This window comes from Hemitrygon akajei, chromosome 3, assembly GCF_048418815.1.
Source record: "Hemitrygon akajei chromosome 3, sHemAka1.3, whole genome shotgun sequence".
In the NCBI taxonomy this organism is placed as follows: domain Eukaryota; kingdom Metazoa; phylum Chordata; class Chondrichthyes; order Myliobatiformes; family Dasyatidae; genus Hemitrygon; species Hemitrygon akajei.
Window position 1 is genome coordinate 123,397,056 of NC_133126.1, and position 16,112 is coordinate 123,413,167.

Consider the following 16,112-nt stretch of genomic DNA (forward strand, 5'->3'; position numbering starts at 1 on the left):
GTCACTTTTCGTTGTTTGTTCATCATTCAGAATCTGGGTTTTGCTTTTTGCGTTGTCCGTATGATTGTAACTGTAGTGGTGCAGTGGAAAGTGTTATTTATTTAATACATTCCATGCTTCATTACAGTTTTTTCCATTTTATTTTGGACATTTTCTGTCTCGGTGTAAGGAGCACAGCCGGACTCAAAAGTAGCCATTTCTCATTTTACTTTTCAATCACAACATTGAAATCAGTCTGTTAATTTTATTAGGTCTAGCTCATAACTTTATATTAAATATTCAATGGACTTCTCCCCTGTTGCTTCCAGGATATGTTGTTGAAAATTTTCCTATCTACACTTAGGAAATATACCTGTCAGACATGATCTAGTTTGCTTTTCCTTCTTTGTATGGAAGTTAATATTCTTCACTTAAATGTAGTCCATAATTATCCAATTTTCTACATTCTACTACTTCACTGCTGCCACAGGATATCCACTCACAATCACCACTGGACTTCAATCCCTTTCTGTTTCTACTTTCTATTTATCTCTTGCTATATTTTCTGTAATCAATGACACACTTCAGTCAGGCTCGTGAGGCACAACCTATATGACTGATGCTGACTATCCCTAATCAGCCTATGCTTTTCCAAATGCTTATAATCCTGTCGCTAAGAATCCTCTCCAACAGTTTGCCCACTCCTGACATAAGATTCACAGCTCTATAATTCCGTGGGTTACTCTGATTACCTTTCTTGAACTGAAGAGTTACATTTGCCTCCCTCCAATCCTCTGGCGCTACTGTGATCAGTGGAGATGCAAATATCATTCCAAAGGTGCAACAATCTCCGCTCATTTCCCATAGTAATTTGGAGTATATACCGTTCAATTAGGATTTATCTATCCTAATGTTTTTTAAAAAGTTCCAGCACATACACTTTCTTAACGTTGACGTATTCTAGTACTTCAGCCTGATTTATTCTGTTCTCGCATTAGTCAAGGACCCCCTTTCTGTTGAATACTGAAGCAAAGTATTTACTAAGGACCTTTCCTACCTCCTCTGACTCCAGGCATATTTTATCCTTGATCATTCTTACTCTCACTCTGGTCATTATCCTGTTCTTGATGTACAGGTAGAAAGCCTTGGGGTTTTCCTTAATCCTACCGGCCAAGGCCTTTGCATGTACACTTCTAACTCTTCTAAGTCCATCCTAAAGCTTCTTCCTGGCTGTCTGATTCTTGCTTCCTAAACCTTACGTATGCTTCATTAATCTTTGTGACTAAATGTTCCAGATCTTTTGTCAACTATGGTCCCTTCACCCTACTATCCTTTCTCTGCCTCAATGAGAAAAACCTATCCAGAACCCCAGGCAAGTGTTCCCTAATGAACCAACACATTTCCATTGTGCAGTTTCCCATACATCTGTTCCCAATTTACGCTTTCAATTTCCTGCCTGATAGCATCACAATTCCCCCTCCCCCAGGTAAATACTTCCCCATACCATCTGCTCCTATCCCTGTCCAAGGTATTGGTAAAGATCTGAGAGTTGTGATCACCATCTCTGAAATGCTCTCCCACTGAGAGGTCTGACACCTGACCTGGTTCATTGCCTCTTCTCTAGTTGCCCTGTCTACATATTGTGTCAGGAATCCTTCCTGGACACACCTATCAAATCTCACCACATCTAAACCTTTGCACGGAGAAGTTTCCAATCAATGTCAGGGAAGTTGAAGTCACCCATGACAAAACCCTGTCATTTTTGCACCTTTCAAAATCTGCCTCCTGATCTGCTCTTCAGTGTCTCAGTTGCTATTCGGGGTTCTAGAGAATACTCCTAAAAGAGTGACTGCACCCTTCCACCCACACTGACACAGTAGACAATTGTTCCACAATGTCCTCTTTTTCTGCAGCTGTGATACTATCCCTAATTAGCAATGCCACTTCTCCACCTCTTAACTCCCTCCCTGTCCCTTTTGAAACACATAAAATACCAGAATATCCAGTTGCCATTCCAGCTCTTGTAACAACTAAGTGTCTGTAATAGCCACAATGTCATAGCTTCATGTACCAATTCGTGCTCTGTTCATCATCTTTGTTCCTAATACTACTTGCATTAAAATAGAAACATTTCAATTATGCCCTGTCCACTGCCTAACTTCTTTCACAGTCTTTCTGAATGCTGCATCTACTTTGACACAAATTGCCCCAACCTCTGATCTATTACTCTGGGTCCCATCCCTTGCCAAACTAATTTAAGCCCTCCCCAACAGCTCCAGCAAGCCTGCCTGCAAGGACATCTTCACCTTCAAGTTCAGGTGTAACCTATCCTTTTTGTACAGGCTATACCTTCTCCAGAAGGGATTCCAATAATCCACAAATCAGAAACACTGCCCTCATACCAGTTCTTCAGCCACACACTCAATTGCCAAATTATCTTATTCTTACCCTAACTGACACAAGGCACAGGCAGCAAACCATTACCAGAGATTGTTAGCCTTCAAGTCCTCCTTTTCAGTTTTCTTCCTAGCTCCCCATATTCTCTTTTCAGATCCTCAATCCTTTTCCTAGTTAACACGAAGAAATCTGCAGATTCTGGAAATTCAAGCAACGCACACAAAATGCTGGTCAGGACGAAGGGTCTCGGCCCAAAACGTCAACAGTGCTTCTCCTTATAGATGCTGCCTGGCCTGCTGTGTTCCACCAGCATTTTGTGTGTGTTGCTTCCTTTTCCTAGTTATATAGTTAGTACCAATATGTACCATGATTTCTGGCTGCTCACCCTCCACCTTAAGAATGCTGAGGACCTGATCTGAGACATCCCTGACACTGGCACCTGGGATGCAACATACCATCCAGGTGTCCCTTTCACGTCTATAAAATCTCTTATCTGTTCCCCAAGCTATTGATTCCCCCATACCAACCACTCTCCTCTCTCTCCCTTCCCTTCTGAGCCACAGGGCCAGACTCAGTGCCAGAGACCTGGCTGCTGTGGCTTTCCTCGGGTCGGTCACCAGCCCCAACAGCATCCAAAGAGGTATTTCTGATATTGAGGGGAATATTCATAGGGGTATGTTCTATGAGGCTGTGGTGGCCAGTTCTATCATGTTTGCTGTTGTGTCACCAACAGAATCAACAAACTCATTCGTAAGGCCAGTGATGTTGTGGGGGTGGAACTGGACTCGCTGACGGTGGTGTCTGAAAAGAGGATGCTGTCCAAGTTGCATGCCATCTTGGACAATGACTCCCATCCACTCCATAATGTACTGGTTAGGCACAGGAGTACATTCAGCCAGAGACTCATTCCACCGAGATGTAACACTGAGCGTCATAGGAAGTCATTCCTGCCTGTGGCCATCAAACTTTATAACTCCTCCCTCGGAGTGTCAGACACCCTGAGCCAATAGACTGGGCCTGGACTTATTTCCACTTGGCATGATTAACTTATTATTTAATTATTTATGGTTTTATATTGCTATATTTCTTCACTATTCTTGGTTGGTGCGGCTGTAATGAAACCCAGTTTCCCTCGGGATCAATAAAGTATGTCTGTCTGTTTGTATTCTGCACTATCTTCTTGTTCCATTTCCTTCCCTGCAGTCACCCAGCAACCTGCCTCCTGCAACCTAGATTACCTCTCTATCTATCACCTTGTCATTCACTCAAATGAGCCAAAGGTTCAAAGTTCAAAGTAAATTTATTATCAAATTATGTATACATTACCTTATACAGGTTGAGCATCCCTTATCTGAAAATCCAAATTCTGAAATTCTTTTAAGCGCTGACACGACGGCACAAATGGAGGTTCCCAAGGCATTGGGAAGGTTCTCAGGCAATGCACAGCTCTCTGCACACCACATACGCTGAGAAGTAACCTCACATACCCTGAGTGGGGCCCTGTTGGCACCAGTTTGTTTTCAGCAGTCATTATAGCCAGACCTTTGTATATTTATCACAGTGATTACCTTGTGTTTTGTGCTTATTCTCTGCTCTGTGCTGTGAGCTATTGTTGAAAATGTCAAAAAGGCCTGCAGTTACCCCTGTGGGTAACAATGAAAAGAAAGAGGAAGCTTTTATGTTTATCAATAGCACAAAGCCAAGTTGTTGGAAACGCCTGACAGCAGTGTAAGTGTGAAGCATCTGACAGAGGAGAATGGTTTTGGAACAACCACCATCTATGACCTGTTAAAGTTCTATGCTGAAAGTTAACAAAAAATGGAAAAACAATGCATAAAGTGAAAAACGAAGATCTCAATCATATATCGAAAAAGTGGACTCGTCACCACGTGAGTGAACATATGTTACTTAACAGTATGCTGATCAAAAATGAAACAAATTTATCACAATGAACTGAAAGTTGAAGATAATTGTGTATATTCAGCAACTTGGTTGCAGAAATTTAAGAAAAGGCACAGTATTAATTTTTTTAAGATATGTGGTGATCAAGGGTTCATGAAGCAGCAGAGAAATTCATTGATGAGTTTATCAAGATCGTTGCTGATGAAGGTAGTGAGGTTGATCAAGGTAGTAATAGCTTACCTTTCTGATGGTTCAAGGTACACATTATTGTTTCATGCACAAAATTATTAAAAATATTACATAAAATGACCTTCAGGGTATATGTAATGTAAATAGATTTTGTGTTTAGACTTGGGTCCCTTCCCCCAAGATAACTTATTACATAAATGAAAAAATTCCAAAATCCAAAACATTTCTGGCTTCAGTCACTTCAGATAATGTGTGCTCAACCTGTACCAGCCTGAGTTTCATTCTCATGCAGGCAATAGGACAAATAAATAGGATCAATGAAAAGCTACACACAAAGACTGACAAACAACCAATGTGCTAAAGAAGACAAACTGTGCAAATATCAAAACAAAATTATAATAAGTAAGTAAATAATATTGGGGACATGAGTTGTGCAGTCCTTGAAAGTGAGTCCATAGGTTGTGGAATCAGAGGTGAGTGAAGTTATCCATGCTGGTTTAGGAATCTGATGGTTGAAGGTAATAACTATTCTTGAACCTGGTGGTGTGGGAATTAGAAGCAGATTTAATATCACTGGCATATGTAATGAAATTTGTTGTTTTGCGGCAGCAGTACATTGCAATACACAATAAAGAAACAATAAATTAGAATAAAAATATTTTTAAAGAAGTAGTGCAAAATAGAAAGCAAAAAAAAGTGAGGTAGTGTACATGGGTTTATCGTCCATTCAGAAATCTGATGGCGGAGGGGACAAAACCTTCCTTAAAATGTTGATTGTGTGTTTTCAGGCTCCTGTACCTCTTCCTTCATGGTAGCAATGAGAAGAGGGCACGTCCTGGGTGATGGGGTCCTTACCGATGGGTGTTGTCTTTTTGAGGCATTGCTTTTTGAAGATGTCCTTGACGCTTGGGGATTTAGTGTCCATGATGGAGCTGACTGAGTTTGCAGCTTTCTGTAGCAGGACCTAAGACTCTTGCACCTCCTTGCCAATGACAGCAGAGTAAAGAGAGCATGACCTGGATGGCAGGAGTCCTTGATGACAGATGCTCCTTTCTTGTGGCGGTGCTCCTTGTTGACATGCTTAATGGTAGTGAGTGCTTTGCCTGTGATGGACTGGGTTGTATACCCCATTTCTGTAGGCTTTTCCATTCCTGGGCATTGCTATTTCCAAAGCAGGCCTTGATGTAACCAGTCAGGATGCTCTCCACTGTCTGCCTATAGAAGTCTGTCAAAGTTTGATATGTTTAATCTGCATAAACTTCTAAGAAAATAGAGACGCTGTAGTACCTTCTTTGTAATTGCACATGTGCTGATCCCAGGACACTTCCCTTGAAATGATAACATCAGGGACTTTAAAGTTACTAACCCTCTCCACCTTCGATCCCCTAATGAGGACTGGCTCATGGACCTCTAGTTTCTTCTTCCTTTGGTCAATAATCAGCTGTTAGGTTTTGCTGGTGTTGAGTGAGAGATGGTTGTTTTGGCTCTATTCAACCAGATTTTCAGTCTTCCTCCTATATGCTGATTCGTCACCACCTTTGATTCGACCAGCAACAGGATGGCTTCAGAGCTGTGCTCAGCCTCACATTCATAGCTATAAAGTGAGCAGAGCAGAGGGCTAAGCACACAGTCTTGTGGTGTACCTGTGCTAATGATGAATGTGAAGGAGGTATTTTCCCAAACCATACTGACTGGGGTCTGCAAGTGAGGAAATCAATGATCCAGTTGTACAGGGATTTATCAAGGCCTAGGTCTTAGAGCTTAGTGATTAGTTTCAAGGGGATGATAGTGTTAAATGCTGAGCTGTAGTCAATGAAGTGCAGCCTGAGGCATGCAGTTTCACTGTCCAGATGTTCCAGAGCTGAGTGAAGAGCCAATGAAATAACAACTCCTGTGGACCTGTTGTTATGGTAGGCAAATTAGAGCAGATTGAGTCACTCCTCAGGCAGGAGTTGATACGCTTCGTGACCAAAGCACTTCATCACAGTGGATTTAAGTGCACTGAACAATAGTCATTAAGTGTATAAGATGATGAGAGGCATTGATTGTGTGGATATTCAGAGGCCTTTTCCCAAGGCTAAAATGGTTGCTACAAGAGTACACAGGTTTAAGGTGCTGGGGAGTAGGTACAGAGGAGATGTCGGGTGTAAGTTTTTATGGAGAGAGTGGTGAGTGTGTGGAACGGGCTGCCGGCAACGGTGGTGGAGGCAGATACAATAGGGTCTTTTAAGAGACTTTTGGATATGTTCATGGAGCTTAGAAAAATAGAGGGCTATGGGTAAGCCTAGTAATTTTTAAGGTAGGGACATGTTCGGCACAACTTTGTGGGCCGAAGGGCCTGTATTGTGCTGTAGATTTTCTATGTTTCTAAGACAATTTACCATATTCTCCCTGGGCACCAGTATGATTGAAATTTCTTTGAAGTAAGTGGGTACCTCAGACTTCTGAAACGACAGGTTAAAAAAGTCAGCCAGTTAATTAAAACAGGTCTTCAGTACTCAGCCAGGTTATCCATCTGGGCTAGTTATTTCTGTGGGTTCACCCTTAAGAAGGATGCTCTCACGTGGGCCTGGGAGACTAAGATCATGGAAGCCGTGGTAGTTCATGAAGATGCCTGCGTGTTCTGTTGATCAAAGCAACCGTAAAAGGCATTGAGCTCGTTTAGGAGCAAAACCTTGTTGTCATAAATGTTACTTGATTTTGCTTTGTAGGAGGTGATGTTGCTTCTAGCCCTGCCACAGCTGGTTAGCATCCTTCAAGATTCAAGTTTGGTCTGGAATTGCCACTTCACATGTGAGATGGCTATTCTAAGATCATTTACTTTCAAAGTAAATTTACTTTGAACTGGGAAGGTCACCCAGTTCTAGCTGCGGTTCCTTGACATGGTTCTCATGGATGTAGCAATGAGAGAGACTGGATGTGTTCCAGATCTCCCACATCTTGCATGGGGAGCATATCACAGACCTGGAATCCGTTCTCACCACTCTAGCTAGCCACTACTAAAGAACGAAAGAGAAACCTGACAGAAACCACAACCTAGCCTAAGCAAAGCCTCAGTTCCCCCCTCTAACTCTGTCCCACTCCTACAATGGCTTAAACTTGTTTTTTTAGCCCTTTCCAAATGTCTAATGCCCAGACAATCTTAAGCTCTACCCAAGGTCCTTAGAGGACCCTCTTGCCTTTTAAATCTGGCACTACATTCCACCAGTAACTATTACTGCAATCTCAAGCTCCTCTTACACAACTTCATTTTATCCCCAATTCCACATATTATCGTAGAGTGATCAAGTGCTGAAACGGACAAGTGTGCACTGATCATCGAGCACCCATTGACACTGACCCCATTTTGTTCTCCTAACAATGCCAGAAACCTTTACCAAATTCCACCACTCATGTGACCACACACACTAGGGACAGTTCACAGTGGTCAATTAACTTACCAACTCATATGTTTCTGGGTTATTCGAGGAAACCAGAGCACCTGGTGTGAAATCCATGTGGTCACAGCAAGAATATGCAGTCATAACCCAGATAGCACTGAAAGTCACTGCAGCTGGGAGACATAGATCTATTAGCTGCACCATTCTTTAAGATAATTTGTATGAGACTCATAAGTAATCTGTGTGATTGAGTTCTTTAAGTTAATTATATGGACTGGCAGCTTCCAGCTGGCCTTTATTTCCCTCAGACTACCATCAATGAAGCAACATAACAAATAAGATTTGTCCCTTGACCCTGCTATCATAGTATTATGAGCCCCCCTGCTCTATCCTGCTTAGGTTCAGTATCTACAAAGATATGTACTCACTAGTACACACCAGCCTCATTTTAATCTGCACTGTCATAAGTGACCAACTCTGAAGCAAGGTCTCCTATTCCGTGTTATGTGTCAGAATATGTCAGACTCACATACGACACATTGTCAGTGAGCTGGACAGCTTCCAGACAAAGCTGTTAACTGCAGACTTACTCCACTGCGACAGTCTCACTGCTTATAAATTCCCATGTTCTACCACTCAGATACACTGCATTTGCTAATAGGTTAAGTTATAATATTTATATTTTTAAAATCAAGTCTGATAAAAGTATGTTTTAAAATTAAACTAATATAGGTTAAATATTGAAACAGGCAATATTTTAAAATATAATTCCAAATTGCCTTATTGAACCACTAGGTTTCATACAACCCCTTCCAGGTGGTGCTGCTGTGTTCTCCGATTCTTGGTTATTCCGTTATTGTCAGTATAACATTTTTCTTTGAACGATTATCTTTGCACTTTTCTGTTATTTTCTGACTATTACTATTACATTATTTATTGTTATTACTGTTATGTACACTGTTTACTTTATGAGCTGCATGCGAGCGAGGAATTTCATTGCACCCTGCTGTGTATGACAGTAAATTAAACTGAATCTTAAACCAATGCATTCTGATGACAAATTCAGAGATCTCGTTTTATCAATAAACCCAGTTCCCCTTCTGAAAAATACTGCATCAGATAGTGTTTATTGACACTCTCGGTGTGTCGGCAGAAACTGTTTGCTTCATGCCATTTATTCTGTTTGTGGAGTTCCCATTTTCATCGTTTGTGCTGGTCAATTTCCTTGCACATCAGTCACCCTTTCTTCATGTGAATTTCCTCAAGCTAACTGCACCTTTTCCACTGGCGAATATCACTGCATATTTCTGCTTATTGTGCCCATTTTTGCTGGTGGATTTGCCTCCACTAAATCTCCTCTAACCTGTACTTTGAGCTGTTTAATATCCCTACAGGAACTGCTCTCCTTTCTCCTGCTGTATTTCACTGCACTGAATATGGAGTCATATTCATGTCATGGTTCTGCTGGTAGATTCCCCTACACTGACTGTAACTCTGTGTGAACATATTTATGTGCATGTTTATCCTCTTCCAACTGCTGAATATCTCTGCTGTGAGTATTGCCCCTTCTGGTTCACTTCCCTGCAATTCAGTCCCTCCTGGTTCTGACAAATATCCTAACATCGACTGTCTCTGTTGCTGCTGGGATTTCCCAGAGGTGACTGTCACTCTTCCTGCTGCTGAATTTCTCTGCATTGACTGCCTCGTTTCTGCTGGTGCATTTTCCAGCACTGACTTTCCCTCTTTCTGCTCCTGAACTTCCCTACATGTTGGTCCCTCTTTTACCAGTAAACTTCATTGCACTGTCTGCTAGTTAATTTCCCTGCATTGACTGTCGCCATTGTACTGTTGAATTTCCTTACACTGACTACTTTTCTATCCTGTGGTAGATCGGTGTTGCCATCAAACCTTTGGAACTGGAGAGCCACGTCTTCGCCCCTGTGATTGAAGATATGATTATAAAGGTAAAGTCAGGATGAACCCAACTACGTTTTCAACGTTGGTACAGAAAACAGAGATACACTGAAGTGATTATGTAATACAGGTGGCCCCCGTTTTCCAAACGTTCGCTTTACGACAAAAGGCTCCTCCCCCAGAACTCCATTCTAGCAGCCATAGCTTAAATGCTTGCCTCTGAGAATCTGCTTTATGTCGATTTATTTTGTGCATCCGTTAGCAAGATGAGTTCTAAGTTATTGGAAAAGCCTAAAAGAGCTCGTAAGGGTGTTACACTTAGCGTAAAACTAGACATAATTAAGTGTTTCGATCATGGTGAACGAAGTAAGGACATTGTCCACGCGTTGAACTTGCCTGCGTCCACCATTCGCACTGCAGTATTTATACACAGAGAGAAGGAATCTTGAAAGCTGCCAATGTTGCTGTTGGTTCTGCTCGTAGCAAAGTCTCTTTTAGTTGGCATCCAATAATGGATAAAATGGAAAGTCTGTTGCTTGAGTGGATTGATGGGTGTACAAAGCATGGTGTTCTGTTAAGTTACCTTATACTTAAGGAGAAATCAGTCAGTCTTTAATAACAGAAAGCACTGGACGACGGTGATGAAAGTGTTGCGAAAGTGGAATTTAAAGGTTGTCATGGGTGGTTTGATCAGTTTCTGAGGCAAAGGCAGCTTCATAGAGAGTGCTTCCGCTGAGATACTGAAGCTGCTGAAAAGTTCCCAGCAGAACTGAAATAATTACAGAAGGTGGTTATTCGTATAAGCAAGTGTTTAGCTGTGATGAAATTGCTGATCACCCTAACCTCCAAAGACTCAGCCTAACACACCATCATCAGTGTGCTCGCTGTCTTCCCAATTCCGGTTAAGTGAAACTACAGTGTACATACGTTATTTCTACTTTATATAGGCTGTGTATATTTATGTGTTTTTGGTATGATTTGGCAGCTTCATAGCTTAAAGGTTACTGGAGAAAGTGCTTCTGGTGAGACTGCTTCCGCTATGTAGTGAGATTGTGCTACAGTGCTGCAATAAATGCAGAAAAGTATTTCTAATTTATATAGGCTGTGTATTTATCATATGATTCCTGCTTTTACTATATGTTACTGTTTTAGGTTTTGTGTGTTATTTGGCATGATTTTGTAGGTTATTTGATGGGCCTGGGAACGTTCACAGATTTTTCCCTTATTAACAAATGGTAATTGCTTATTCACTTCACGACATTCCGGCTTACGAACCATTTCATAGGAACGCTGTACCTTCGGATAGTGAGGGAAGCCTGTATTATGATTAATGAGCAATACTGATGTCCTGATGAAAGGTCTTGGCCCGAAACGTCAACTGTTTATTCCCATCCAGAGATGCTGTTTGACCTGCTGAGCTCCTCCAGCACATTGTGTGTACTGCTCTAGATTTCCAGCATCTGCAGTACCTCCTGTGTCTGTGATTATGATTAATGAGCACTGCAGGTTGTAAATTTCAGTACTTGGATGCTAACAAACTGAGCAGTCTACAGACAATGGCAATGTGAAATACTTTGTCACTAAAACAGTTGTGCTCAACCCTATGAGATGAAACATCGTCAAAAAAGCTGCTATTTTCTCCCGTGTACAGGTGTCTCCCCCTTTTACAAAGGTACAGCATTCCTATGAAACCTTTCTTAAGCCGAAATGGCATAATGCAAAGAACCATTAATTTATATGGGAAAAATTTTCATGAAAGCGAAAATATTCTTTGTAATGCAAAAACAGGTTACTAATGTAGGTCTTTTGTAAAAGCGAAGTGGCGTAAAGCGAACATTTTTAAAGCGGAGGACACCTGTATTGGCTTTGATTTTGATTCTTCTGTTAGTGGGAACTTCAGTCTGTGTAGTTGAGAGCAGGATACAGAATGAAAGGGCTGGCAGAAGCTGCAGCCAGCCTTCAGCAAAATAATATCCTTATCTGATACTGATCTGTCTCGTCCTTGTTTCTAGGCCACTGAACAGTTTGTAAGTGACATTCTTCGAGAGTCCTTGGGAATTGCATACCAGAATACTTCTCATAACAGGTACAGTTCTGCCTTATTTCTAATTGATTGAGGGGTAATAGGTTTGACACCCATTGTAGCAAAGGATGTAAGTGAATGAGCAGGACTTGGTGGAGGATAAAGTTTTCAGCTGATGTTAACTAAGTAGGAGGTTGGGGTTGTAGCATGGTAACAGAAGGGTGATGAGATTTCAAAAGCAACAGATATGCAGTTGGTGGATGGTGCTGATGTTTTTATTTTGAGATATTTGTGTTTATAAATTCAACTCTAAGACTAGAATTTGACATGGTTAGAAACTGCTTCAGCTTTCGCTGGTGCTGGGGTTGATGGACTCATGATTTGTGAGTGAAATCTGCAGCTGAAGTTAAAATTATTTGGCTATAAACCTCCCAATATTTAACCCAAGGAAATTATATTCCATCTTCAAATGACTCCTAAAGCCAGCAGTTTAACTACATGGAGATAAGAGGACTGTGAGGGAGATGACGAGAGTTAAAGGTTACAGGCAGTTCCTGCGAACTGTTTGTAACCTGATCTGCTTGCAAGTCAGAAACGAACAAAATCAGCGTGTGGGACAGGATCACAGCAGCAGTGAGACTGAACAGATACAGAAAGAGCAGCCGTCAGTTGGCCTTATTTACACAGTGAGTGAGTAAGTAATTCTGCTCAGCTTGACCCAGCTCCTGGCTCTTGTGGCTCCAGGGAAGCAGATGTGGTGGTAGGGGAAGTTACAGGGACATGTCCTGTACCCACCTGACAGAAAATACCTGCCGCCAACCAGCAAATCTATGCCATCCATCCCACCGGCATTCATTCGTTTGTACGGGGTGTCCATAAGTTAGGTATTCCCAGCCTGGAGAGGAAACCGGCCCAAGTCCACAGCATATAGATCAGGAAGAGGGCAGGGGAAAGCATGGAAGTTTGTAAGACTCAATAAGTAATGATGCCAGTGTGCAAAGAGAAAGCTATAGAGGTACAAGGTACTATATCTGTGACTCAGGGTGAACCCATTGGGAATAGTGCCCCTCAGTTGCAACTCAAGTGTAAGAGGAAGATGACACAGTCAGTTGTACCAAAGTTGAAAAGAAGATGAGCTTTCAAAGTAGGAACGTAAGTTTTCCTTGCCATGGAAAAAAATTATTCTGTTTTGAAGGTTACTTTTGAAATTATTTCCAGCACTCTTCCAGGAGTTCAGTGTAATCTAGTTAGAGGATTAGTAACTCTGACTTCAATCTTCATATTTCTTCCTGTTTCTCCATTAATGCACTGTTGTCCCAAAGGCTGTGTCAGTTTTGAATGCATTTTAAGAACTCAAGCATCCACAACTTCTTGGGTTAAAGAATTCAGAGATTCACATCCTTCTGTGAGCAGAAGTTCCTTCTCATCTCAATCTTTACCCTGGAACTGTCGTCCCTCGTTCTACATTCTTTCACCAGAGAATCGTCCTCAGAGAATCTGCATTGAAGTAAGATCAGAAAGGGGTAATGCATCGGTGTCCCATAGGATGTCCGTCTCAGCACTGCTACTTCCCTGGCTGTCCATTGCACAGTAATGCTGAACCGGTGCCTGAGATTTCCAACTGCACATAAATAAACAAATGCAATTGAGTTAATATAAGTAAGCCACGTGAGATCAGTCACTGTGTACTAGTTGTTCAGTGTGAATTACAAGAGAGTTGGGGCCCAAGAAAGATCAAGGATTGGGCTGTCTTCTCATTACCACCATCAGGGAGGCAGCACAGGAGCCCAAAGACCCGTGCTGAACATTTTAGCTATGCTTCTGAATGGTCTGGGAACCCAGTGTAACTTACTGTATGTTAATTTTATTGTAATTTATAGTATTTGCTTTATATTTTGCTCTATTCTGCTGCCACAGAACTACAAATTTCAAGACATATGTCAGTGATAATAAACTTGATTCTGATTCTGATGTGCTCAAGCATAGTGAAGTCCAGGTTCAGTGAAAAATGTATTTACAGCAGCATCATAGACAAGTAGATTCAGTTATTAGTGCAAAAAACCCACCATCAGAGACAAGTCATTGTTAGCAAACCAGCTTTTCAGCCAAGAGGCAAAGAGACCTGGGAGAGTTGAGTTGTTTTTTTTACATAATGAATTATTATGATTTGCACTACCTTCCTGGAAGAATGTGGAACTGATTTTAAATAGTGGTCTTCAAGTCAGAATTGTCAGTCATCGACAAGGGAATCAACAGCACAAAGTTAGTTGAACAAATTAAATAGATCTACCAAAGAGACAGCACATACGATAAGTTGAGTGGTCTATGAGCTGTCTGGTTTGGAAATAGTGATTCTTCTGTTTCTGTTTTATTCAGGGCACCAAAAGAGCTAAGTTTAACCAACGTGCACCAAGCTATCTGCAACATTTCTGTCTGCGACTTTCTCACCAACAAGTACATGGGCGTCCTGAGAAGTGAGCAGACTTCACAGCAAGAGCAAGAACGATGAAAAGCCTCAGTCCTCCACCACTCCATTGCTGTTCCTGCTTTCAGACGGACCTGTGACTGTCCCCACGTCAGTGCACTCTGTCCTCCTCCAACCCTGCCGAGAGTGTCACCGTGCTGCTTCAGAATACACGTTTTTCACACTCAACAAAGCTTCTGGGTCAAACAACATTGGGTGAAACTAGTACTTGTAGAAGATGGGAGGGGTAGACTCATTGCTTTTGTTGATAAAGACCTTAAAGGGCAATACCACTAGTGACATGTCTTTTGTTGGCCGTACCACTGGTCTGATGAGTGAAAGAAAGTAATGACAGAGCTGCGGTCTGTACTTGTTATGCTGTGCAGGAGGACCTAAAGCTGTCTCTCTGTGTTCGGGGAATGTACCCGGTGAGCCAGATCGCCGTGGCTTGTTAGTTTATTACAATAAAAAAAATCACAAAATGGTACTGGCACTGATTTAAAGTCATATCTTTTATTGAGGAAGTTCTTTGGTGGCTGAGGTACAACGATTTCACCGCAGAACTCTTTCACCTACCTGCTCTTGAATCTCAAGTGTGGGCCAGATCTTACCTGCAGCACATCAGCATTCATATAACGTATTGAGCTGACTAATGGGAGTTTGGCGCTGCCTTTGATTCTCAGTTCTTGGCCAAGGACACTTGTTGCTGTGACTTAATTAAAGAGCAGCATTGTGCAGTGCAGCCTATTTGGCTTATTTACAAAACAGACTGTCCTGCCTGTGTGCTGGTCTGAATCTGAATGGTTAAAACCATTGCTGGATAAGAATGCTGTTGTTTTGGCATTGCTGGAAAATAATATGTTTATTCTTATCCTCTTTCTGAAACTAGAGATAGTAACTTGAATATTCAGTTGAATAAAAAGACTTGAATCCAGTTTAAAATAAATGAGTTTTGGCCATCTGTGGGGCATAGAATAATAATTTTGAGGTAATATGAGACCTGATGAATTGCTTTTTTTCCTCCCCAAGAGCTGTTCTATAATACTGTTTTAAGTTTACATGTATAATTCTGATTATCGTCCCAAGCTTGAGATATGCATTCCTCTGAGGTAAAGTAGGAACCTCAGGAGGGAAGATAAAATTCTTGTCAGCTTATGGAAAAGACCCAAAACAGTCCTCGTCAGCAGACCTGTTTAATTGTGACTATTTACCTTCCAGTGAACCGTTTCCACCAGTTGTTGTGTCAGTAATTAGAGGACTAAGATCACCATTAAAAGAACGTTTGGGGCAGAAATTTGCAATCCTTTGTAGAAGTTACAATAAGCAATAATTGGATTAAATGGAGAAGTAGACTCAAGTGGCCAAATGGCCCGTGCCTGCTTCCAATTTCTATTTTCTTACGTTAGTACAGGCTGTCCCCAAGTAATGAATGGGGTCCATTTTTGTAGATATCCATAACTCAGATTTGTCTGTAGGTTAAAAAAATGTATGAAAACCAGTCTCCACATATCCACATATAGGAACCATATCTCCACATAATTGTAATGAATGGCTTGAAAACCATTGATGATAATGAACAATTACTAAAAGCAGAGGGGGAGAGGAAACTAGTTCTGCTTTTTGTAAGAACAAACACATAATATTATGGGAGTTCATTTGTTTGTAGGAGTGTTCATAAGATGGACATTTGTAACCCTGGGTGGAAAGACTTGTTATTTGACAGTGGGAGAACTAGAGAAGATTTATTTTGTGCTGAGGTTTTGCACTTGTACAGTTCCTTCCACCACCTTTTCAGTCCCAGATCCCTTTACAACATTGTGCATTCTGGATGTTGTAATACTATAGGAAATATGTCATGTAATCT

The 16,112-nt window shown here is 41.4% G+C and overlaps 1 protein-coding gene across 8 annotated transcripts in view; it reads left to right on the top strand.

Annotated features, from left to right (window-relative positions):
• Positions 1-14,735, top strand: part of yeats2 (YEATS domain containing 2) — a 155,311-nt gene extending 140,576 nt beyond the window's left edge. For all 8 annotated transcript variants that reach the window (XM_073040755.1, XM_073040754.1, XM_073040760.1 and 5 more), the window contains 3 exons: positions 9,737-9,811; positions 11,774-11,847; positions 14,161-14,735. In XM_073040755.1, coding sequence (XP_072896856.1) covers positions 9,737-9,811; positions 11,774-11,847; positions 14,161-14,293 — 282 coding nt within the window. In that variant the 3' untranslated portion in view covers positions 14,294-14,735. The remainder of the gene's footprint in view (positions 1-9,736; positions 9,812-11,773; positions 11,848-14,160) is intronic.
• Positions 14,736-16,112: the final 1,377 nt, after the last annotated feature.